General features: G+C 49.6%; 1 protein-coding gene across 1 annotated transcript in view; it reads left to right on the top strand.

The window, feature by feature from the left end:
* Positions 1-25,701, top strand: part of SPSB4 (splA/ryanodine receptor domain and SOCS box containing 4) — a 75,941-nt gene that overhangs the window by 13,109 nt on the left and 37,131 nt on the right. Inside the window, exon 2 of the mRNA XM_016141902.2 lies at positions 1,834-2,683. Within this exon, the coding sequence (XP_015997388.1) occupies positions 1,990-2,683 (694 nt within the window). The 5' untranslated portion in view covers positions 1,834-1,989. The remainder of the gene's footprint in view (positions 1-1,833; positions 2,684-25,701) is intronic.

Here is a 25,701-nt window from a genome sequence, read left to right as displayed (position 1 = left end):
TAGGTGTCAGAGGTAGCTCCCACTGCCAGACCATGTACCTTGTTCCCATTGTTCTTTATTAGGAATCATAGGGTTTTCCCTTTAGTGAGTGCCAGCTAAGAGAAATCTTCCAGCTATATCTCAGATCTTCAGCCACAGGTGTCTTCTGTAGGTGCTTTCTCACACCCCATTTGATCGTCACTGCTTTTGGCAGCCCTTTACTGTTTTTGGCAGGCTCTCCTGATTAGTTGTGGTTCGGGTTACAAATGTGTTCTAGTTTTGCTGAAGATAGAATTTGCATTTCTTTTTCTCTTTCTCCTTTATTTTGGGTGATTTGGGATATGAAAAGACATAGCTTTATTCTGCTTATGTGTTCTGGTATTCCTCCAGATTAAACATTAGCCAGAGCTATCGGTAGAGTTAGCATGAGCTGAAGCTGGGGTCTGACATAGGAAGGAAAGACAATGGGAGGTAAGAGTAAAGTAGAAGAGTTAAAAAAGAAATCCACAGTATTCCCGCTGGTGCTGTGTGGCAGCAGGGTTCTTTTCCTCTCTACCTGCACTTTGGTTGGACGTTTGCCACTGTTTGAGTGGGAGGTCATGGCCACACAACATGGAATGAAAATTGCCAGTCTCCTGGTCTGTCTCCGGGGAAGTTGTTCTGAGCCCAGCAGCACTCAGGCCAGGTTGGGGAATGCACCTGCCTCTACTCCGGATGTGCTGCAGGGCTCAGCTCTCCATCACCGCCTGCCCCAAGGCCCATGCAAGCACCCTGGGTTCTGATTGGTCTCCTCCTGTTGAATGATGGCAGAGTTAATGTTGTTATCGGTGTTTCTACACCCAAAGAAAGAGCTTGCCCCTCCAATGGGAAGGGGTTCATTTGTGATACCTAGGGAATAGAGCCAGAGAGGAAAACCTTTCTGCAGTCTCAGGCCAGCCTTTCATTATTATTGTCTCTGATTCCCACTTCTCCTGGAGGGAGACATTTTATCCCCATTTTACAGATAAGGAAACTGGAGTCTTGGAGAGGCTGAGAGACCTTCTTGTGGACACATAGCTAAGAGATGGGGAGAGGAGTTTGGATGCAGTTCTATTTGATTCTAGACCCTGAACACTAGCTCCCTGATCCCCCTGCTTCTTGCTCACCCTCCCGCGGAGACCCCATCGCATCCTCAGACAGTTGCCTCAGATGGTTGTGTTGGTGGTGCCCATGTCCCTGGGTGACTTTGCTGGATCCTCACTCTGTCTTGCTTCTCAACCCTGACTGCTCTTTAGATTCTCTTTAAGCTCCCCAGGGAAGCCAGGGAAGGGAAACAATGGGTCACACCTTATATGTCTTCAGCCCCTTTGTCTTGGAAAACTGTGTCCACCCAGCCTTGACACAGAATTTGTCTCCTGGGATCAAATGTACTTGGGTTCTTCTCCAGGTTCTGTGATCTTGGGCAAGTCACTTAACTTCTCTGGGTTCAGTTCATATTTCTAAAATAAAGTTGCCTAGAATTGCTCTAAGTACAGAACACAGACTTTGAAGCCAGATGGCCTTGGTTTGAATTTCGGCTCAGCCCCTTATTAGCTGTGGGACTTTAATTACTAACCCTCTCTCTGCTTTTTAGTTTTCTCATCTATAAAGTGGGGATAATAATGTACATGTCTTATAGGGAAGACTAAGGGATTAAATGTGCTAATAAAAGTAAATCATTTAGAACAGTTTCTGGTGTATAGCAAGTACTAAGTGCCAGATATTACCATATTAATTAATCATTATTATTAATGCATACAAAGGGCTCAGCCAAAGCATGGGCATAAATGGCTGTCAATGCTACTATTATAACCCATGCCCTTTGCTTCCTTTCAGGAGCTTGGGCCCCTGCCCCAGCCCAGTAGAGGCTGTGGAGGTGCACCATCTGGAAGCCTGGTTCCTAGGCTCCTGGTCCATCCCTGGCTGCGGGAAGTGGCAGCTCCCACAAGGTAGCGGTGGCCTGCGGCGGTGGCCCCCTCCAGGCAGTGAAGCATGGGCCAGAAGCTCTCCGGGAGCCTCAAGTCGGTGGAGGTTCGAGAGCCTGCGCTGCGTCCGGCCAAGCGGGAGCTACGGGGAGCAGAGCTAGGGCGGCCGGCACGGCTGGACCAGCTGCTGGACATGCCAGAGGCCGGGCTGGCTGTGCAGCTACGGCACGCGTGGAACCCCGAGGACCGCTCGCTCAATGTCTTCGTCAAGGATGATGACCGGCTCACCTTCCATCGGCACCCGGTGGCCCAGAGCACTGACGGTATTCGCGGCAAGGTGGGCCATGCCCGCGGCCTGCATGCCTGGCAGATCCACTGGCCAGCTCGGCAGCGGGGTACTCACGCCGTAGTGGGTGTGGCCACAGCTCGGGCACCCCTGCACTCAGTAGGCTACACAGCGCTAGTGGGCAGTGACGCCGAGTCGTGGGGCTGGGACCTGGGCCGCAGTCGCCTCTATCACGACGGCAAGAACCGGCCTGGAGTAGCCTACCCGGCATTCTTGGGGCCCGAGGAGGCCTTCGCGCTCCCGGACTCGCTGCTTGTGGTGCTGGACATGGACGAGGGTACGCTCAGCTTCGTTGTGGACGGCCAGTACCTGGGCGTGGCATTCCGTGGTCTCAAGGGCAAGAAGCTGTACCCAGTAGTGAGTGCTGTATGGGGCCACTGTGAAGTCACCATGCGCTACATCAACGGCCTTGACCGTAAGTGCAGACAGTTGGGAGTGGGTAGCAGGGGCGAAGAGGGTTTCAGAGCCTGCCTGTGTCTAGAAAAGTTGAGCTAGGGAAGGAGGCAGGATGCAGGTGAGGCCCCGCCCTCCATCAGCGCTTGGGACAGTCCTGCTATGTGAGAATGTGATTAGAACGTGGACTCCGAGGCCATGCTCTTGTGTTTTATTCTTAACCCTCCTTAGCTGGCTAAGTGATCTTGGGCTGTGCCTCAGTTCCCCAATCTTCAAAAGTGGTACAGTGTTAGTAGTCTTGGTCGGGGTTATTGTGAGGAATAAATAAAATAATAATGTATGTGACGTGCTTAGAACAGTGCCTGGCACCTAGTAAGGGCTAGGTGTTGATACTAATTGTGAATCTTTCAGTCTGTGTAAGGGTTATGCCATAGGATGTCTCCTGTGTGCTTAACCTCATGCTCACCTCAGAAAGGCAGTGGCAAGTAGAAGGTACATTCCTTGTACTCAAATGCACTGGAGTTACTGATAAATAATAAGTAATAATAATAACCATTGTTCATTGACCACCTACTGTATTCAGGGCTGGAACCCAAATTCTAGCTTTTCCTGGTGAACTGTCAAAGAGGGCAGCTACCTCTCCTCTCTAGCTGATCATTGTCTCATGGGAATAAGAGCTACAAGTTGTAGAATTTTCTCATTTTTCCAAGAGGACCCAGAAATCTAGATTTGGTGAACTATCCCAGTTTTAAAGTTGGCAGCTGCCGTCAATTATGGGCCATGTGGGCCAACAAGACACCCTTGTAGGCGACGGACAAGTCCACAGGCTGCTGGATTCCACCCCTGACAACTCTAAAGCCTCCTCTCATTTAGTATATACATAGTCATCCAGTGAGGCAGCTTGAAAATCATAGTAACAAAAATGGTTAGTGGTTTTAGGAGGGAGTCCCTTGAGGAGGCAGAGTGGTCTCTGGACAGAGGCGCACGTGGCCACCTAAGCCGAGACGATGAGTGGGACCTTGAGGAATCACATACAGATGTCCTGTCGCACCCCTGACGAAGCTCACAGGGGCGGGTACTTAGAGCCAGAATTCCAGTTTCTTCATTTTAAATGAGAGATATAATTGCCCCATTCTAGAGATGAGACAACTGAAGGGCGGAGCTACAGAGAGCCAGAATGGGCTCAGCCCAGGTCTGTCAGCTTCTGAAGCCCACTCCTTTCCCACGCTTCCCCCTTCAGTTGAGGGACCGAGAGTAACACCCCAGAAAAGAAATCCAGAACAAGATTTTACTCAAGTAGGATTTACACTTGCTCTCGAGCACAGGGTGGGTTGACTGTTTTCAAGGGTGGCAGGCCAACAGACAGTGGTGGGTATGCTCACCTTTCTGGTATAATTGGTGACATTCTTGCTCATATTTTATTTTTATGGTTGTCGGACTGAGATTGCCATTGAATGGCATGGTGTCATTCTCTTTTCTGTGATTGACTGGTTCTCAGCGTGTCCTGAGAAGGCTAGTTTAGTGTCCTCCCAGTTCCTTGTGGAAAGTGTCTGCATCCCTCAGAGACATGGTGACCAGGCAAACCCCAGGGCTGAGAAAACCAACACCAACAATTTGGGATTGGAAAGTTTACTGGCCAGAATTGATCACTGTGCTGGAAGGGTAGGCTTGGTGTGCCAAAGCTCTGGTGTCTGATGGGCCTCATGTCCAACTTTATGCCCAACACTCCATGACTCTGTGTCTTCGATGAGTCATTCTAACGCCTTATGACTCATTTTACTCATCTGTAAAATGGGACAGTATTAGGTCTCTTTCATGGCTACCGTGAGATCTTGTGTAGTGGCACCACTAATATGGTAGCTGGGATTAAAGGCTGATGTTGAAACCCAGTAGGGGCTACGTGAGCCAAAAGTTGGGATCCCAAGGTGAGCCTCCTCTTGGATATTGACTCACACTTGGGTGTTATCTGTTGCTTGGTTTTTTTCAGGTACAAAGCTAAGGTGCTGACAAGGTTGCAGCCAGTGGCTCCTCACGCATGATAGGATCAGGAGCAATGAAGCCATGGTGGCCTCCTTGGTGCACTGCTGGAGGTGGGGGTCTGGGTGGGAAAGACAGTTGTGTTTGGGAAAAGACAGTTGTGTTTGGGGCATTGTGAGCTTTTGGATCCTTCAGGTAGCCAGAGAAACTTGAGGAGACTAAGATTTGGAGTGTTCCATCCTCCTTCCCATTGGCAGTGATTTTTCAGGTTGGCTGAAGCTGGAATGCCTGTCTGGGAGTCAAAGGGAGGCCAGAATGTCTAACCTGTGTCATCTCGCATTCTGCAACAGGATTGGTTTTCTGCTATGGCACTGGCCTATTGTCCAGATAGGAGTAATGTTCTCTATCTCAGGCAGAGTATGACTGCAGAAATGGGGAGCTCAACTTTTCTGGGCTTCTAAAGGCCCATGGTCAGTGAGACAAGCCCTGACCACTGGGTGGGCCATAGGATAGGCTGCAGTACAGTCCGACGATGGCTGGTTGGGAAGGGACTGTGTGATGCCTGTACCTGGTAACTTGTGCTGAAGCCCACCAGTGCAGCGGTCCTCAACCTTTTTGGCACCAGGGACTGGTGCTCCTATGAGAATCTAATGCCTGATGATCTAAGGTGGAGCTGAGGCAGTGATGCTAGTGCTGGGGAGTGTCTGCAAATACAGATGAAGCTTCATTTGCTCACCCTGCCACTCACCTCCTGCTGTGTGACCTGGTTCCTAACAAGTGACAGACTGGTACCAGTTAGTAGCCCAGGGGTTGGGGACCCCTTTGTACCAGTGGATTTCTGGGCACTGGGAAGGTTTGACCCTGGGGAGCCTCTGGGCAGGGAAGGTAACCCAAGATGGGTTCTATACCTGAGAAGATGTCTGACAACATTGGTTGTGGAATGATGGCAGGTCCCCAAACTCAGACCCTACTGGGATGCAGGAGACCACAGTTAGAGACAGGCTCAGGAGCAGAAAGGTGGGGCCGCTCTCTGGGGTTGCTTTCACAAATGATCATGGGGCCACAACTCTGCCCATGGCACAGCACAGACCCCGGCACTCGCCAGGAGGCCGTGGACAATGATTACTCCTTTCTCTGAATCTCATTGTTCTCCTTTGTAAAATGGGCGTGATATAGCTTGCCAGCATGGTACAGACATGCAGCAATTAGTGCTCACTGCGTCAATTAACTAGGTGAGCTGCTCCAAGTCCTGAGGTTCACCTATGGGTTAAAACAAAAATTGCTTTCATAGGGGTTTCTCCTCTAATGTGACAGAAATAAGTTAATGGATATCATTTTCTCTATTTTTAAAATTTTATGACTGTAAAAGCAAGACTCAGAAAGGGCTAACCACATTTAACTCCGAAGCATGAGTTTGTTGAGAGCAAGAGCTCCTGGGAGTGCATTTTTCTATTACAGATGTGTTTCTTCAGCTCTGCCATGGAGTGAAACCGCTCAGCATCTCCGGGTTTACTGCAAAGAGCTGTGGGATGCTCAGGGTCTCAACCACCTGAGTGAGCTGAGAAGCATAGAACCGGGGTCAGACAAGTGGGCAAGCTGTCTCCAGATGATGGGGTCCAGGGCCCAAATAATTACAACAGCAATAACGCCACTAAAAACTAGTACTTACATAGTACTTAATCTGTGCTGGGCTTTAGTCCAAGCACTTCACAAATCCTAAGTCACTTAATCTTTGTAACAACTTTGAACGGATGCCTATATTATCATCTTCATTTTACAATGAAGAAATTGGGGCACAGAGAGCTTGAGTAAGTTGCTCAAGGTCACACAGCTTATAACTAGGGAAATCAGGATTCGCACTGAGGCAGACTGGTGCAGTGGGCCTCTTGTGGAGACATTTGCAGCAGGCAAGGAGGGAAGAGAATGGGCAGGAGAGGCTGCTCTACTACCAGGTGCAGGACAGCGTGGGACCCTCTCCTTCAGCTGTGAGTTTGGTGAGGCCCTGAGATGTTTGCTGTCCCCGTCATTTTTCTCCTCCCACAGACTTCTTCTCCAGCCCTCAAAGCTCTTGGCTCAGCACAAAGCTCTGCAGGGTGTTCAAAAAGCTAGTTGCGTAAAGACAGCCCCAGCAGGGGCTGTGAATCAGGCATGCTTTGGTTGCTAACAGGATAATGTCACTGAAAATGTCCCAACCACTGTGAGGTTAGGCCCCTGGGGTGGGCCAGGCCTTTGGAATCTGCTCTGGGCTCGTTTCTGGAATTGCTCCCGGGCTCAGGCTCCTGACTCCTCCTCCATGCTGGCTGCCAGGAAGGCTGACACGCCCACTTTTTCTCCTGTCTTGGAGTTCTTGGGTGGTGAGTGGTGCTTTAAGAGACCCAGGAAATGGAGAGGAGCCACAGACATAGACAAGAAGGCTTGGAGTCCCAAGTAGCTTTCATTTGGGGGTCATAATAATTATACTTTCTAGAGATACCACCCATGTTCTGTGCCCCAGGCCAGGTGTTTTACTCATTTTGCTCTATTTTTTTTTTTGGTCCAAGCAACAAACCTTGAGGCAATGTGACTGTTATTATTCACATTTTATAGATGAGGAAACTGAATCTTGGGAAGGTGAAGAATTTGGCCACACGACTGGCAAGTAGCAGAGCTGTGCTTAAACCCAGATCATAACTGCCCCTGTGCCCTGCCTGCCCCCTGCTGCCTGGGCCAGCTCTGCCTCCACTGCCCACCCAGCAGGGCCTGACTCCACAGAGCAGGTGTCGGCGTCCTGGGCTCACCTTCTTGAGGAGTGGAGAGTGAGAACCACAGGATCTCGATCCTTTCAGAGAGGGCTTGTCTGCCTACATCAAGCTGGAGAAATTGTATTTGCAGACGTAGTTCCTAGATGGTTTAATTGATCTGCCAACATGTATTTATTGGCGCAATGGCTCAGCAGAGGAGACTGGCGGCCAGCCAAGGTTTCTGGTATTGATGAAGGCCAGAGAGAGTTTTCTACCAGGATGACTACAAGGACACCATCCCCTTGCCAGAGCTGTCCTCTCGGCCTGTGCTGAACTCATGACCTTTCTGCTCAACTCCCACGTGTCTCCCAGGTGGCGCGATCCTCACAGCCTTGCTGACATCTGGACTCAGCTCCTCTTCCCTCCTGACCCAGGTCCAGGCCCGGTCCCCGTTCACCTCTGCTCTGTCATTCTGCCCTGACTTCAGCTCACCCCCAGCCTTCATCCCAGGGCTCTGTTCCCCTGGCCCCTGCACCCTCAATTCAGTGCTGAGTTCTCCCACCCACATGCACACCCGGTTCGCCCCAAGCACATGGGTGAGCCTTCTTTCTGCAGGTGATTATGAAGTTCCTCAGTGCACAGAGGGTGATCCAGAAGGCATGCATGGGGAAGTGGACAGAGCAGGGACTTTAAAATATGGATGCATTTACTTTTCAAAGGTTAACTGCACGTGGCAGCAAATGTAAATGCTACCAAAGGGTATCCAGTGAAATACCCCCACCCCAAAGCTCCCCAGCTCCTCTCCCTGCTGGCAGCCACTGTTAGCAGAATTTCATGTGCCCTTCCAGAATTTTATGTCAGAGAAGTTTTACAAAAATGTGATCATACTGCAAACAGTGGTCTGCATCTGATTTTCCCCCTTGATATATCTTTGTGATTATTTAGTATAGAGTTGCCTCATACTTTATTAACAGCTGCACGGGTTTCCATAATATGGCTGTATCATAATTTAATCATTTCATCCCTTATTTTTTGCAATTTAAACAATTTCCAATCTCAGAGAACTTTTGATCCTGATTTGAATCCTGTTTCTGCCCCCATCCTGGCTAATTCGCTTCCTCAGACTTTAGTTTTCCCATCTATGCAGTGGAAATAATTATGTGTACATCGCAGAGTCGCTGTGTTAGAACTGATGCAGAAATGAAGGATGGTCCAGCCTGTGGCTCACAGTAGATGCCTGGTGGAAGGGAACTGTTGACATTACTGTGCTTATCCGGCATTACCAATTGTAGCATGCCTGGTGCCAAGCTTATCTTGGGCACTGAATGAATGCTTGTGAATGATTTAGTTTCTAGTTTAAAATACAGTAAATTGTATTAATTTGCTATTAAAGAGGCTTCGAACACACTATTGGACTAAGATCCTTTCAGACTAAGATCCTTTCAAGCTGTGTAATCCAGTCAGCCCTCACATAGGTTGTATGTTAGCACAGTCACACCCCTGGACCCCTGACTTGCACAGAGCAGGTCTATACTAAGTGTGTTTTGCTGTTCTATTATTGCTGCAGCTACTACTGCTGAAAATGGTAGCTCTTTGAGGTGGTGACTACATCTTTGCTTTCTCTACTATCCCCCATAGCACCCCTTGGAACAGAGTAGATAGTAGTTGCTCAGTAAATGCACATTAATGTTCTGGTCTCCCACGACCTGCATAGCTGTTCTTTTCTGCACTGCAGCAGGACCTGAGTCACAACTGGCTTGAGTAGAGGGGGCCTGGCTATCAGCTGCCACCACCTTGAAAGCCCGACCCCTGAATGACCCATCCTACCTCTCATTGTGTGCCATGTATAGCACATCTGTCCTCACACCCAGGTCAAGTGGAGGCTGCAAGGTGGGCCCATCGATTCAACTCAGGATCTTAAATTTCAGAAACTGGGCTCTATCTTCTGTTTTCCAGAGAAAGGAACAGATTTTTAGCTGAAAAAAGGGGTTCGCTTAGACACCTTGGCCCTGATTTGAAGTTTTTCCCACCCCCCCCCCCCCCACAGTTAACACAATCTTGAGTAGTTTCAATCTAGGAAGTCCTGCCTGCAGGAAGGAGGCTTTGAACCCCAGGCCCGGTCAGAATGAGTATGGAGAGAGGACACTGGAAACAATATGCTACCACCATCCTTCCCTTGAGGGCCACAGCGTGATGTCATGGGAAGAGCTGGGGCTCAGGGGTCTCCTAGCCCTGAACTCAGTCTTGAGTTGGTTGCTAATTAGCTGTGACCCCAAGCGAATTACTTCACCCCTGAGCTTCGGTTCTCTCATTTGTAATAGTAATAGAAATTTACTTTGCCATGAGGCATCAGGTTCCTGGATAATACATAGGAAGTGACTAGGCTAGTGCCTGGCACCTAGTAGGTACTGAAAAAGATAGGTTTAGAAATTTCCAGTAATGACTTTTATAGCTTTCATAGATTGGTAAAATTACTTAAGTGTTATTAAATGTGGAAATAATTATTGTTATCAAATTCGGGTCCATACTGTGAGATTTGAGGGACGGCACATCAGAGAATACACTGGTTTGGGGAAGTTTTTGACTCTTCTCTTTATGATTCATGATGGAAATGCCATCTGAGGTTCAAAGGCCACCGTGAGATTGTAACAAATGAGCTGGGAGTGTTTAACCTTCCCTAAGAGCAGTTTTAAAGGTTCCCAGCTAAATGACCGGTTCGAGTATTTTGTAGCTCCCGGTGGTGACTTGCAAGGATGTCCAAACAGGCGGTGACCCTCCCAGCTATATTCATTTGTCTATTTAGTGGGGATAAACTGCTGAGGCGGTGGGACTGAAGGCCAGCATCTGCCTCCAAACAGATGTTGCTAGGCCTGGCTGTGGGCTAGCCGCTACTGAACCTTTAGAGGAAAGAGAAGTGTGGGGAAAGGTTGCTGGATTCCGCTTTTCAGGGCCTGAAAGGAGGGTAAAGGCAGACCCCAGGCACTGGGGCTGGAACAGATGCTGTCCAGTAGCCAGGGCAAGACCCCCATTTTATAGGTGTGAGCTAAATGGACCAGAGAGCTGGGAGGACTTTCCCAAAGTCACCTGCTAATTTAAACCTAGGCCTCCGATCCCCCTTGAAATGCACCTTGCCACAAACAGAAGAGTGAGAATTCAATGCAGCTGATGAGTCTGTCTTGAGGAAACCCAACACAGATGACGGAGGACATTGGAGTTTAGGAGAAGAATGACGGGTTGGGGTAGAGGGGCCTGCAGGGCTTCCTAGGGAGTGGCCTTGGAGCTTGGACAGAATTTAGATCGGTGTTCCCCCAGCTCCACACACATGTATGCATGAACTTCCTTGACTTCTCAGTGCCTGTCATATGTCCAAGACCACATCCCTACCCCAGCTCAGACCATAGAACGGTGGTGTTCAGCATGTCAGAGACCAGAGATAACTAACTGATCTCTTCCATTTACTACCTGGATGACCCGGGCATAAGTTTCCTAACTTCTCATACCTGTAAAGTGGTTATGATAATGGGGCTCACCTTATAGACTTATTGTCAGCAGTTCTTCTCAAACCTTAATGTGCCTTCAAGTCAGCTGGGGTCTCTTGTTAAATGCAGATTCTGATTTAAGAGGGCTGGCTGGGGCCCCAGATTCCGCATTTCTGACAAGCTCCTGGGTGATGCTCATGGTGCTGCCTGTTGAGGGCAGGGCACAGGGAAAGGCTCCCACCTGCCTGACACGTCCCCTCCTCCCACCATCCACTGCCTAAACACATTCTGATCTTACAGCCAAGCTAATCTGCTTACTCCTCCATGGCTTTGTCTGTGCTAACCTCTTTGGAAATGGCCCACTTTCTCGGCTTCAACAAGGCCCAGTGCTGCCTAGTCTGGCCCTGACCACCGCCCCTCTTGCCTGTCTGATGCGAGAACAATTACCTTCTGCATCCCCTCCCTTTCCTATCCAGCCCCACTTTTTCTCGTTCTCATCTTCCTCAACCACCGCATGACTCAGTTTATGTGTTCTGGAACCCAAATTCTCACAGTTGCCAGCAAGGTCAACACAAGTAAATCCACACTATTATCCATGAATTTCCCATGAGAGCCACTTTGTTTGGGAAGGGATTACCGCAAATAGAAACAGCTCTTTGTTAAACAGTCATTGATTGAGCGCTTACAAAAGGCCAGACATGCTCAGCGCTGCTTGTGCATCATCTTATTGAAACCTCCATGGCTTTGTACAATGCTACTAAGCACCCTCTGCATATTCGCTCATTTAATCCCCATGGATGAGGAGAAGATACTGTCCTCCCACTTCACACTCGAGGAGACTGAGGCTGATGGTGACGAGGAGCCCGCTCATGGCACATGCTTGGGAGGCAGCCACCCACAGATTTGAATCCAGGCCTCAAACTCTAGCGTCCACACCGCTAACCTCCACACTACAAGGGTCACAGTGAGTGCTCCGTGGCTTTGTGGGTGGTCCTGAGCCTTAGCTTTTAGTATGTTTGGCAGAAGGGTTTACTGAAGCTGCCAACTGTAGTTCCCACTGCCACAGCATTTAAACACTCTTAAATACAGTACTGCTAAGCTGCATGCATTCTCACCCCTGATGATTGGAATTGGTGCTGACTCTGAGTGGGTGCTGCTTGGGAAAGCCATGAATAGAATAAGCAAATTTGCAAGAGGATGTTTAAATGATTGGGAGAGCAAATGGCCCACTAGACAGGCGGCAGCATTTGTTTGCCTATGGTCAGAAAGCCAGCTGATCCTCCAGTCTTGTCCCTTGGTTGAGGCAAAGGGGTAGTTAGCGTGAGTTACGGCCCTAGCCCAGACACTAATAAGGCTGCTTGTCTGCAGCTTTCCATAATTCAAGTTAAGCCTGTGCCATTTAATAGCCCTTCTTCATCAGATCTTCCAGGACTCGGTGCCTCCTTAATGATTTATTTGCTTGGGATGAAATTAAGCCGAGACAGCGTGAGCTTGGAAAATACTGCCATCTGGTTCTCCCCACTTCTTTATCCTCCTGGCGGTCGCTTCTATAAATAGAGCTGCAAGCCCCACTTTGTGACCCGACTGCTGGGAGCTCCGATGAGCACAGGCTGTCCCGTCACAGGGAGCACACTTGATGGGGCACCTGCTGCCCCTCATCTTTCCCACTTCCAAGGCTGGTGACCCCATTGGGGAGCCAAGAGGCCAGAGCTGCCAGCAAAGACTTTGTCATCCTGGCTTAGAATCATTTAACTGGAAGCATTTGAGTTGATCCGTTTGGAGCCACAGCCATGTTCCAGATCTTGCCTTATTTTCTGTTTCTTCCTTAAAATGCGGATGTCCCAGGATGAGAGTGGGATGCTTCTGGTGTTTAGTGAGGTAGACGACAGACAGCTCTCTGCTTGATGTCTGAGCTTTGCTAGAAAAGGCACATTCTTCTCCCTAAGAGTGGCCGCTTCTGGCGGGAGGGGCCAGAGTCACAGTCAAGGGCCACTCCCAGAGCTCACCTGGAGGCTTTCAGGGCTCCTTTGGAAATCCAGAACCAGGGAGATCCAAATAGCCTCAGTAAAGGGGTTGAGCCTAAGGCTGCATGAGGACTAGGGTGGGGCTGGTAACAGGAGTGCGCTCAGGCACCTCATTGCTGCCTCAAGTGCTTATCTACCCCATGGAGGCCCCGCCCAACTATTCTCGACCTCTCTTGTATTTTTAAATTCCCTCGCAATTTGGGTGCCCCTTGCCGTTAGTTCACCTTGGCCCCAACCCCACCCTTCCTGCACCCTGACGGCTTCCACCTCACTGTTAGCTGGCACGTTATTGTCTCAGGTCTTGGTTTAAAATCTTGAGAATCGCTGGTGGGCATAATTGCGTCTCAGGTACAGGCCCTCTGATTGGCTGCCTCTGGGTTGGCTCATTCCTGCTGGTTCCCTTAGCTTTCGAGAGCCCTGGAAATGGTCACTTCACACACTTGCCTAGGCATCAGCATCCATCAGGGAGAGTGTGAAGAACATAGATTTCAGCTGTCTCTCACCTATCAAATTAGGGGTTTTGCAGTGTGTGCATGTGTGTGTTTTACAAGCTTCCCAGCTGATCATATCGTCAACCCAACGCTGGCCAGAAGTGAGCTGTTTGGGATGCGTGGCCAGGAGGAGGCTGCTGGAGTGGTCGTGGGTACAGGGTTATGTAAGGAAGGAGGTACAAGTGGGCTAGCAGTGACGTCTCAGAGCCACAGGAATGGGTTGTTAGGAAATACAGTTCCAGGCAGAGCAGGGGTCAGGCTTCAAGTCTTGACTGGGTCAGGCCTGAGGGACCTGAAGATTGTTCTTATCAGCTCCAGCACCAAGGAAACAGATGCTTAGTCCCTGTGGCCTCGGTGCCAGTGTTGGGGGCCCAGTTTGGAAAGGGCTACTTTACTCCACTTGTTTTTCCTGGGCATCCCGCGGGGCCTCAGGATTGACTTGTGAGTTTTGAGGGAGCACTGCCCGAGGTCAGTCCCTCAGCCAGGGTATTGTACTAGGAGCTATGTGTTCTTGCGTGTGCTACTTTTGCACCCTTGAGATGGTGTAGGTACAGCTGGGAGTCCTCCTGGGTTGCTCCATTTCTCCCCACCTGCAGGAGCTAGGCTGTCCCCTTTGTCCTTGTGTCCCAGCACCTGGCACGTGGTGAGTTCTCACTAAGCGTTTACAGAATGAATGGCTGGATAACTCGGAGTCTACACAGCAGGATGAAAAGGCACTGAACATTTGGGTGGAGGGTTAGGCCTCTGGAAAGGGCACGCTCTTCCCACAGCCTCTGCACAAAACAGAAAGAGTTTACAAGCTTCTCATTGAAACTTTGGGGAAGGGAATCCTGAGACATTTCCAATTAGCTAGGAATAGTACATTAAAATTAGCACACCCTGCCCTCAGCCACTGGTTTGATCTTTCTTCAACAACACAGGGTCCTGTGTAGGCCAGTCTGCTGACTAGCATGGGGAGGGACAGTGACACTAGCCATTTATTCTTTCACTTGGCCTTTGTGAAGGGCCTGCCCGGTGTGACCTGGGCCAGGAGCTGGGCTGCAGTGGTGAGCAAGGCGGGCCCAGTTTCCACGTTCTTTGAAGAGTCTGTTTGGGAGCCACAGTCACAGTAAGAGAGAGTTTTTATCAGTCAGCCAGTCATTCAATGGCTATCTCTTATGGGCCAGGCATTGGGGATATGGTGATGACAATTTAGCAGGAGAGAGAGAAACAGAAGAAAAGCTCAGATAAATGCTGCGGTAAATCTAGATAGAATTCAGTGTAATTAAGAGAATAAAACTGGAGGATATCATGGGGAAGGGGTGTCTCTGAGCTGCTGCCTTAGCCCCTTTCCTGGGGAGGCAGCATTTGAGTGAGGCCTATATGATGAGGTGAGGCAGCTATAGCAGATCTGGGGAGAGAGTGAGTCACTGGGGACCAGCCGGGAAGTCCATGGCCAACATGGCGGCCAGCAAGGCCGGGCGTGGCGCAGGGGAGAGCGAGGGCTGTGAGGCTCCGGCTAACATGTGACATTTCCTTCCACCCTCAGACTCAGCTGCTCCACTGCTGTAGAAAAAGTCATAAACAACCTTATTTTAAGAAGCAACACTTGAAGTTTCTTTTCCACTGGGACCTGTCTCCTGGTTTTACAAACTGACACATTGTTGGAACTTTGGTGAGGGTAACCTTTGACTGAGGCAGATATTGCCGTTTCCATTTTGCAGATGAGTTGATTGAGGCCCAGAAAATTTGGGAGCCTTGCCCAGGTTACACTGTGAGTGGGAGAGCTGATGTGAACTCCATCTTTTGTTTTTACACTTTGTCACTCTTCCAGAAGCAAAAGTCTAGGAGTCTAGGAGTGTGTGTGTGCATGTGTGTGTGTGTGTGTGTGTGTGTGTGTGTGTGTGTGTGTATGTTTAAGCATAGAGTTCCACAGGTTTACCAAGAACCATCAGACAGTCCAGCCTAGAGAAAGGGCTTCTGCAGAGCAGGAGCCCTGTGTGGCCTTGGTGAGTCCGCACTCAACACTGTTTTTTGTGTGTGTTTTCAAGCTGCTGAAGAGGTGAGAGCAGCATATGGCTGGGAACTTGTGGTTCACACTCTCCCCTATCTGGGTGGTGGGCAGGTGACCCCCAAAGGCTTGGAGCCCACCCCACACCTAAGCAGAGGTCTGGGCCACCCACTGTCTACTGTGCTGTGGCTTTTCCACATTCGTGGCTGTGCCTTGGGAAGGGGACACCAGAACGGGTTCTGCTCAGGTGGGCTCTGACTTCCCCTCTGTCCCCTGGCATGGCACAGCCCCAAGACTCTGACAGACCTCTGCTGGCCTGGGTGCTTGTCCCTTCTAGGCCGGGCAAGCCACCAAGGAGGGACATGGTAGGTTGAGGGCTTTGTTTCCCTTTTTGCTGGCACAGGCATCCATCCTAAGCTTTTCAAAGTGTTTTGCCGAAATGGATAGTGTAGATGTGTGAAAGTTGAAAAGCATTATCTACCAGAACTAACTTGATTTACCCAGAGCCTGGTGTTGGGTGAAAAAGTGGGAAGAGGAGGGATCGGCCTAGAAAGAGCACTGGACTGAGAGCCAGGAAACGTGGTTCAACCTGGTCCAGCTTGGCCACCAGCTATGTGACCTTGGGCAAGTCACCTCCCCTCTCTGTGCCTCTGTTTCCCCATCACAGGAAGGAGGGGGTTGGACAGGATGACCTCAAAGGGTCTCCATTATTTATTGGCATCCAATATCAAGAAACTGCACACCTGATTTTTTAGGACGACAGACACTTTACACTGCTGTGCCATCCAATACGGTAGCTACTAGCCCCATGTGGCAATTCACGATTAAGTTTAAATTAATTAAAATTAAGTCGGGAATTCATTTCTTCAGTTGCACTAGTCATTCTCAAGCGCTCATAGCCACAGAAGCCCAGCTCGAGGAGAGTGGATGTAGGAAGAAGATTCAGTGCAGAATACCCATCCAAAGAAAGTTGGGCAACACTACCAGGAAGCCATGTAGAATGTCCGAGTTCCTTGGTGGAGAGCCAGAAGTAGCAGGACAGTGACGGGAGGTATGCCAGGAATGTCAAGGAGGAGGACCTGGGGGACACCAGGGGTCAGGGGCCCTGCTGGGGGAGGGGCAGCCTCAGGGGGGGGGGAGGGAGGCAACAGCCCAGAACACCTTGGTTCAGGTCCGGGAGCAGCATCGCCCTTACTAGGTCCATGTCCTTGGGTGAGGGCCTGAGCCCACTGAGCCTCCATGTCCTCAGGTGAAAGAGGAGGAATAAGAAACAGGGTTGTTATGGAGATGGAATAAAATCAGATCCTTGAAAACCCTTTATAAACGGTATGGCCCAGATCACGTGAGACTGCTTCACGTAGCACTGTGGATTATGCATTTTGACTTGTCATCATAGGCAGCCCTCACTTGTGATTCGAAGGTATGGGGGTTCCCATCCTTCTCTCCCCCTGGGCAGTAGGCTCTTTGGAAAAGGGAATGAGTGTGTTCTTCTTGTGTCCCGCGCAGCCCTGAACACACAGGTGGCTTTCTGTCTGCACCGTCGAACTGCAGTGGAACAGACTAGCGCTGGTGGCCAGCGCCTGTGGGGCTGTGATGGCTCTTTCCTTCTGACCTGTGGCCTTTCACCAGCACGTCATCGTGCTCTGCAAGCTGTCGAACACTCTCCTTGTCTCTGACACATGTGTGCGTCTGGCTGGGTCTGGTTGTCATTTTCTGAATCCATGGCCCATCGTGGGCTCTGACCCCACCCCCCGCCATGTGTAAACAAATCAAGGGCAGAGGTCAAAGGTCAGAGCTGGGCTTTGCCAGCATCCCACACTGGTGCGCGCTTGGCAGGGGGTAGCCTGGTGTCTAGTTTCATGATGTGGGTCCCTCCCCAAGCTGAAATCGGCCTTTCATCTGCATTCCTAGGTGACATTTGTGGCTGACTTGTTGATGATGAATTGCCTGCTGCCCACCAGCCCTAGTTGGGTTTATTGCTCAGGTCTGGCTCTAGTTTCTCATGAAGTCCCCACCACAGACCTGCACAACACAGAGGGGAGTTTGAATCCCTCCGGAGCCACCTTTCCCACCACCAAACCGCTGTGCTTCCCAACAAAACTGGTGGTAAAGTCAGAGTAACCATTCGATGAACATCGCCCTGTCCCAAATTAAGTGTTTTACATATATACAATTCCATTAAATCCTTTTGAGTGGGTCATGTTAATATCCCAGTTTCACTGATGAGGAAATTGAGGCTATGACTGGCTAAATGGTTGCAGGGCCAGATCTAGAATTTGGACCCCAGTCTGTTTGATTCCCAGGTTCAAAGGCTCCCTTTCAGGATGTCCCGAAGGCCTCCTTTCTTGCCCCTGATCATCATGAGCTGCAGCTGAAATGCTCTATGGTGTCCCTGCTTTCCTTTGCTTAGTTTCAGCGCGGTGATCCGAACTTCTCAAAATGTGGGTTTAAGGCCAGGTTTTGCCCACCGTGTGACCTGTGCCAGCCACGGAATTTCCCTGAGACCCAGGTGCTCTCAATAGACAGTGAGGGCACCGTGCATATCCACAGAGCCAGAGAGGTGGGGTGCCAGGTACATGGCTTCCGCCAGCTCCTTCGGGGGGCCCATGGGAACCATGCTTTGGGGTTTCTCAGCTGAGACGCTGCTGTCCCTGTGCTCCCCTCTCTCATCAGCCCTAGCAGTACTCTGGCGGTGCCTCTCTCGGTCCCAGGACCTGTCCGGCAGAAGACACGAGAAAGGCATCAGCACCCCCTGGGCCCTTTGTTCTCAGCTTCTTGCCAGGAGGGAGGTCACCGCTGGCTCTGCCCCAGAGAGGGGGTTCTTCGCTGTGCTCCTTTTTCTGGGCAGACCCAGGGAGATGTGCCCTGTGTGTGGCCTCCCTCACCAGAGCCAGCTGCTCAGAACTTCCGTCACAAGAGCATGGCCCCAAGTCCTCAGGCCAGCAGCCACATCTCAGCAGGCAGATTTCACCTCCACATTTTTGCTTGTGCTGTGCCTCCTGCCTGATGCCGGCCCCACTTCTCCATCTGCCTAGAGCTGTCCTCTCTGAAGGTTTAGAGAGATGCCAACTTCATTTTTAAAGTCTTCTTTAAAAATCTCAGTCCATATTGACAACTCTGCTTTGAGTTGCCGGAGCACATTTGGGTGGATGGAGGGGGTCTGTGGGGCTTTATAACTCAGAAAAGAGGAAGGCACAGCTACCTTCTTAGTGACTAGTCCCCAGACATCTTTCTCTGTGGCTTCTTGTTGGGCTCGGGCCCCCACTTATCTCCCTCCTGGCCTCCAGAACCCTCTGGAGGCCTCAAAGAGGGAAAAGGCTCTGAAGTCAGGCAGAAAGCTGAAGTTTGAGTCCTAGCTCTGGCACTCAAGGCTATGGGACTCTCTGGGCTTTCTCTCTGGGGTCATCATTGTAAAAGCGGCTAGTAGTGGCTGTGCTGGAGGGTAGCAGATGGAGGTCAGGGAGCCCGTCAGTGTGAAAAGCCTAGCACATGCCCGAGGCAGGGCTTCACTGAATGGGGCTCATGTGGGTCTGTGTCCTCTCCCAGATAGCAACAGCCTGTGATACTGCCCTGGGAGGACAGTGGGTGCACGGTGAAGACTTCTTGGCTTTTTCAGTACTTTCTTTTGTGATGCTCCCCTACTAAAAGCAATCTAAGGCTCTCCTGAGGCTAGAGCATTGTTTGCTCCACCTCTGAAGGGACCCCTGCCTGGCTCTTCCTTCCTCCTCCCCCACACCCCTGCCCTGGCCCCTCTGTGCCCTTCCCCCATGCCGCCTGGGTGGCTATACTGGCCTATAAATCAAACCTGTCCCAGGAGACCTCTGACCCAAACCAGATGGCTATACAATGCCAGCACAGAGTAAGCTCAACTTCAACAATGCTTGACCCCCTCCTGCCCGACCCAAGGCCTGGGAGCTCCTTTAGGCAGCTGCCCTGTCAATCACTACCAACTGGCGATCCAGGCACCAGCAGCAGCTGGGGGCTGTGACCTCTCAGAGATGTTTAGCAACTGTCTTGGAGACATTCCATTAAGCCATATAAAGATAGCTCAAGGGTTCGTAATGTCTATTTGCTGTGCCATGGGCAGTAGCCTCACCCAATAGCCCAAGATAATGTGCTCTGTGCCATTATCCACCCACCCTTCCTCCTCCAAGAAGCCTTCCCTGGCTACGGCAGCTGCTGGAACTTCTATAGCCTAGAATATCTGACTCCTCCAGGCACTCATTCATATATTGGTCATTCTTTCTACAGATTTTCATTGCGCTTCCTCTGCCTGGGCCCACAGAGAAGCTCGGGCACTGCTTTTGCTATCAGAAGCTTTCTGAGATAGCTTTGGATATAGATAATTACAGGATAGGGTGATTAGGGCTACAGGTGAGCAGGAGACCCAGAGCACCATGAGAACTAAGAAGGTGGATGCACTATAACCTTAGAATCTGGGACAGCTTTCCAGGGAGGAACACGTGAGCTGAGTCTTAAAGGACGGGTTGGTGTTTGCCAACTAGAGGAGGGGGGAGTGTTTCAGACAGAGGAATAGCGTGTGTGCCAGGTACGGGCTGGGGGTGTGAAGCAGCTTGATACATTCAGGGTCTGCATGTTGAAGAGCATGCTGAAAGTACATACACATGGGGAGTGAATGGGGGTTAGAGGTCTATCAGTATGAATTTGGTCTGATTTTGTGCAGCCAAAACTTTTAAATAATATAGGCTTAAATGAGAATAGAGGTTTATTTCTCTCTCATTTGAAACAAGTCTGGAAGCAGGCAGTCTAAGGATACTGTGGGACTCCATGAGGTGATCAGTGCCCCAGGCTCCTTCTGCCTGCAACCTACCCAGCTTGTGACTTGCATTCCCTAAGGTACCTCATGGTCTAGAAAGTGTAGCTGCCAGAGCTCCAGCTTTTACACCCACATTCCAGGCAATAGGATAGAAGAAGAGCTAAAGGAGGGCACACTGTCTCCCTTTAAAAAGATGTCTCAGAAATACCATACTATACTTCTGCTTATAGTTCAATGGCCAGAATGTTATATACCACTATTAGCTGCAAGGAAGTTAAGAAATGTAGTTTTAATCAATAGACACTGCCTAGAATACTGTTCTGCAAAGGATCATGAGGACTCACCTTGTCTTTCTCTGTGGTAAAGGAAACACTGTGCTCAATTACTGATTGCCTTCCTTCATTATGGGCACGGAGCCAGCAGAATGCATCCCAGTGTTTGCCTTGCTGGTCTACTGCCAGAAGGTCCTCTCCTCAGGGATTCCCAAGGTGTTTGGTGCAGTTCCTGCAAACAACGCAGGGCACATGGCCAGCTACTCTCCAAAGCTCCAGTGCTGAGTAGAATTCTAGGTGAAGGGTTTCTTGGTGCTGTGCAATGATTTTATTTCTGATCTACCACCTCCTTAAGGTGTCTGTTGCCCTGCAAGCCGGAGGTCAGCAGAATGGTCTCTGCAGTTAGAGTGGGGGTCTCTAACTCTCAGGCCTTGGCCCATTAGGAACCAGCCGCACAGCAGGAGGCAAGCGAGTGAAGCTTCATCTGTGTTTGCAGAAGCTCCCCAGTGCTACTCAGCTCCACCTCAGATTATCAGGCATTAGATTCTCATAGAAGCACCGGTCTTTGGTAGCAAAAAGGTTGGGGACCGCTGAGTTAGAGCGTGGACTAGGAGGATGAGAAAGGAATATGTCACTTAGGTAGCTACAGCTTTATCCCCCAGTGAGACATTTTCTAGGATATAATAATGCAGAAGGAATTTGAGAAAAGTTCTCAGCCATTTTATTTTCGCAGTTGAAAACATATTATCTCTTGGTTTAATTTCACATCTGCTGTATGTCAGAGCCCCAGTTTTCTGAGCTATGAATTAAGGCACTGAGGAGTTGTTGAGAGGATCACATGAAATAAGAGAGGGCAAAGCAGGGAAGAAACGCAGAGGGGAGCAGTTAGAAGCACAGGTTCTGGCCTCAGAGTATCTAGGTTTTAGTCATGGCTCTGCTGCTGATTGCTGTGTGACCCTGTGTATGTTACTGAACCTCTCTGTTCCTTTGTTTCCTTATCTGTGAAATAGCAGTATTAATAACAGTATCTACCTTGTAGGGATATTGCAAGGCTCACACATGGGATAATACATATAAAGGGCTTAGGATCCAGCATCTGGTGTGCATATGAGAAGGGTTGGCTCTGAAGAGCACAGTTTTTAGGATCAGGCAGGGCTGGGCTATGATTCTGGGTAAATTAGTCCTCGGGGCCTTAGTTTCCTTATTTATAAAACAAGAATAATATGACATGACTTGTAAAGTGAGGATTCGTGACAGAATAGCTATAAAGTAACACGTAAGACAGTCCATAAGTTAGAACTGAAGATTATAGTAATGATACTGTGTCTCGGGCTCCGTTTTTAGCTCCTTTGTGTAATAAGAACACTATGGAGGTAGGTTGCTATTGACATTGCTCTTGGAAAAACTGAGGCATTAGGGACTTGACCAAGGTCACACAGCTGGTGAAAAACACACCTGAGATTTGATCCAGGAGGTCAAATCTCAAAGCCCATGCTGTCCTGCTTAGGGACATTGGTTCTGAAGAGCAGCAGACCTTGGGTTTAAGATGGGAGGGGCTGGGGTTAGAGGTGGCCCAGAGCTTCAGGGACGGCTGCCCCTCAGGTGACAGAGGACCAAGCTTCTGTAGTCAAATTCACACGTGGGATTGTGGCCCTCACTCAGAGGATGAGCTTTCTGGGCCTGTCTTGAAGGAAGACCGTCCTCTTGGGGCTCAGTTGGCAAGTCGTGTGGACAGCAGTGTGACTGTGGTAGGGTGATGGGTGAGGAGGCTGATGGGGCAGGGACAAAATAAGCATGGAGCTCACAGCCACAGGGTTTAGACTTCAACCTGTAGGCTGTGGGAGGCTATATACTCCAAGCAGGTCATCACAGGTTACCTAGACGGCAGATGAAGAGGTGAGTTTCCAGCTTTCTTGTGCTTAATGCACTTTACAAATCAACCCACACAAAAGGATATAATTGCGGACAAGCTAAGTGCTCTCCAGCCAATCCCCTTTGCTAGCAGATTCTTGGGGTGCCCACACCTCATCCCCTTGGCTCACCTGGTTTCAGAGCCGCCGTGGGGGACAGTCCCAGCCCCACTGTTCTGGCACTGAGGTGGCATGCTGTCACTCTGCTGTCTCCCAAGCTGCAGGTGGCCACTCAGCCAGATGCAGGGACAACCTGGACATACCCTTGGGGGTACTCCTCAGCCTCTGGGGATACAGGGGTTAATGGATAAATGCTCCCAGCTCCCCAGCCTCCAGTGGCACTATTCTGAGGTGCGTTCTGCACAGCAACTCAGACGGTCCCACAAATGTGCCCTGGTCACCCCAGCAGTGTCGGCTCATCAACACACTCTTTCTTGTCTTCCTCTCTTACCTGTTTATTTTAAATTAATTAATTTATTTTTAATTCTTTTATGTCACCACATATTTGACCCTTTTTACCCCGTCCACCTCTCCCTCCCCCATCCCCCCTACTCTCCGATAACCACTAGTCTATTGTCCATGTCCATGAGTCCCTGTTTGTCCTGTTTGTTTGTTGCTTTTAGGTTTATGTCCCATATATAAGTGATATCATGTAGTTTTCAACTTTTTCTGTCTAGCTTATTTCATTTAGTATGATGTTTTTCCCCTGTTGTATTCTCTTTTCTCTCTCATTTTTATTTCCTGAGATCACCTGCCCCCAAAACTACCTGTACCCAAAGTCTTTATGCTTGTCTTCTTCCATCCACACAACAAATTTACTGAGTAAGTAAAAAAAAAAAAAAAAAGCCAAAAATAGGACCACACCGTACTTACCATTCTGTAACATATTCTTCATGACCAAATGAAACATTGCAGGGGCAACTTCTGGTGCCTGTCAGTGCCCCTAGGAGTCCTTCTTGGTGGCCTCCATCCTGCTTATGGGGCACCCATATCCCCAAGGATAGAACCAACCCCAGCTAGAGGTCACTGGTTTTCAAGAGAAGAGGGTCTGTGAGGGATCTTTGTCCTCATCCAGCAAGTCGGCATTTACTATCCGAACACTGGCTGAGTCTTCTCCCCCTCCGCCAGCAGGCCAGTCCTGGGCTGGGCTTTGCCATTACAAAGATGAGCTGACGCGGTCTAGCCCATACATCCTGCAGGAAGAGTATAACCCAGTAAGGGCCCAAGTTCCCATGGGCCTCAGAAAGGTGACAGAGCACACAGGGGCCACAGATATTGGGTAAAGGAAGGCTCTGCAGAGGAAGGAACCTCTGCCAAGTGGGTAGAGCCTGAAGGCAAAGCAGGCACTGTGAACAGCTTGAGCAAAAGCATGGAGGTGTGAAAGCGGGCCTGAGGGAGGGCCTAGGGGAAGGCAGGACCTGAGCAGATGCATGTTTCTACCCATTTCACCTATCATTTCCCTCCACTGCAATGAATTCTTTTATCGCAGACTTTTGCAAGCCTGTGCCTGCCAGCAGCCTCAGGGTCGGGAGCCAGATGAGATAATGGACACCTTTGGACAGAACCTTTACTTTTATTCTTTGGGAAATTTGTCAAAAGCCAGTTATCTTAGAAAAACCAATTTTCAGGGATTTCACGGAAAACTTCCCAGACTTTGTGGACATTGATAGCTCTGTCGCTAATAAGCTGGGTGACCTTGGGAAAGTCACTTTAGAGCCTACATCGGAATTGCTCTTTTTGCTTCTTTAAAGCGGCTGGTCAAATCTAGGTACATCTGCTTGTGGGGGATTGGGGGTGGGAACATTCTTGAACTCTAGCCTTGGATGATGTTGGTCACCTACCCTTGTTTTCTGCTCCTGCCCCCCTTCCAGACTGTTCATAAATTAAGGGAAATAGTAAGCAGAATAGTTCTCATTTGGTCCCCCCACCCCCGCCGCCCCTGCCCCATCTGTCTGTCTGTCTGTCTGTCTGTCTGCCTCTCTCTCTCTCTCTCTCTCTCTCTCTCTCTCTCTCTCTCTCTCTGTGTACTAAGCCTCCAGCTTAGGAAAATACATTAGGGTCAGCCTAGAATTTAAATCCTGTCTCTACCACCATGTTGACACTGACCAAGTAAGTTTTTAAAAATTCATTCATTCTGCACATATTAATTGAGCATTTGCTGTGTGCCAGGCACTATTGCATCCCCTGGGGATATAAAACAGCAGTTCCAAAACAAACGAAAATCCCTGTCCTTATGAAGCTTATATTTTAGTAGGTGGAGACAATCAGCCAATCAATGAGCAGTAAAATGTTAGCTGTGATAAATATGATGGAGAAAAATAAAGTAGGAAAGGAGCTAAAGTGAGGTGGAGGAAACTGGAATTTGCAATCTTAAATAAGGTGGTTGAGGAAGGCCCTGTTGAAAAAGTGGCATTTGAGCAAAGAACTTGAAAAAAGAGAGGGAACGAGCCATGTGAGTTTAAGTGGAAAGAGCTATCCAGGCGGCAATAACAGCAGGTGCAAAGGCCCTGAGGCGCCCATGCTGGGATGGAAGGGTGAAGGGAAGGGCAACAGAAGATGAGGCCACAGAAGAACTGGGGTTTAGGGGCAGGTGGGTCATGTATGACATTTGGCTTTCTCTTCGAGTGAGATGGGGCGTGACTACAGACTTTTGGGAGGAGGAGTGACATAATTTGCCTCGGATTTTGGCAGGATCACTTTAAATGTGGTCTTGGAAGGGTAGCAACAGGGAGGCTAGTGAGGAGGCTACTTCGATACAAGTGAGAGATGCTGGTGGCTTGGCTCAGGATGGTAGCAGTCAAGGTGATGAGAAGTAACTGAATGCTGAATATATCCTGAAAGCAGGGCCAACAGGATTTTCCATAAGGGGTGGGAGAAAGAGAAGAGTAAACGAGTCAAGGGTGATCTCCAGGTTTTCAGTCCCAGCAACCAGAAGGATGGCGGTGCCATTAACCAAGATGGGCAAGACTGCAGGTTGGGGCACGGCTATGGGAACTCGACTTCAGACACATGAGCGCTGAGATGGCCATTCAAGAGGAGGTGCTATGTGGGCATTTGGATATGAAGCGCATGGGAGAGGTCCAGCAGAGAGGGTTTTGATAACCATGACACAGATGGAAGTCCCCTGGGGAATGAATGTAGTTACTAAAAAGAAGTGGCCCTAGGACAGAGCCCTTAAGCATTGTAATGCTTAGAAACTAAGTCTCAATTTCTCCTGTAAAATGGGGATAAAAGCCATAAGTACCTTATAAGGGCTGTGGCAGAGACTGTGTGAGGTAGTTTTTGTAAAGCCTTCCGTAATAAAGGGTAAGATACTAGAGACATGAGTTGTTGGTAATGACAAATCATTGTCTCAACAAGCATAATGTCTCTTACCTACAAGTGCTTTTCGACTTTTAAA

The sequence above is a fragment of the Rousettus aegyptiacus genome, unplaced genomic scaffold (genome assembly GCF_014176215.1).
Source record: "Rousettus aegyptiacus isolate mRouAeg1 unplaced genomic scaffold, mRouAeg1.p scaffold_m13_p_4, whole genome shotgun sequence".
NCBI classification, from domain to species: domain Eukaryota; kingdom Metazoa; phylum Chordata; class Mammalia; order Chiroptera; family Pteropodidae; genus Rousettus; species Rousettus aegyptiacus.
The sequence above is the reverse complement of the archived record's forward strand: the minus strand, read 5'-3'. Positions and strand labels throughout refer to the sequence as shown.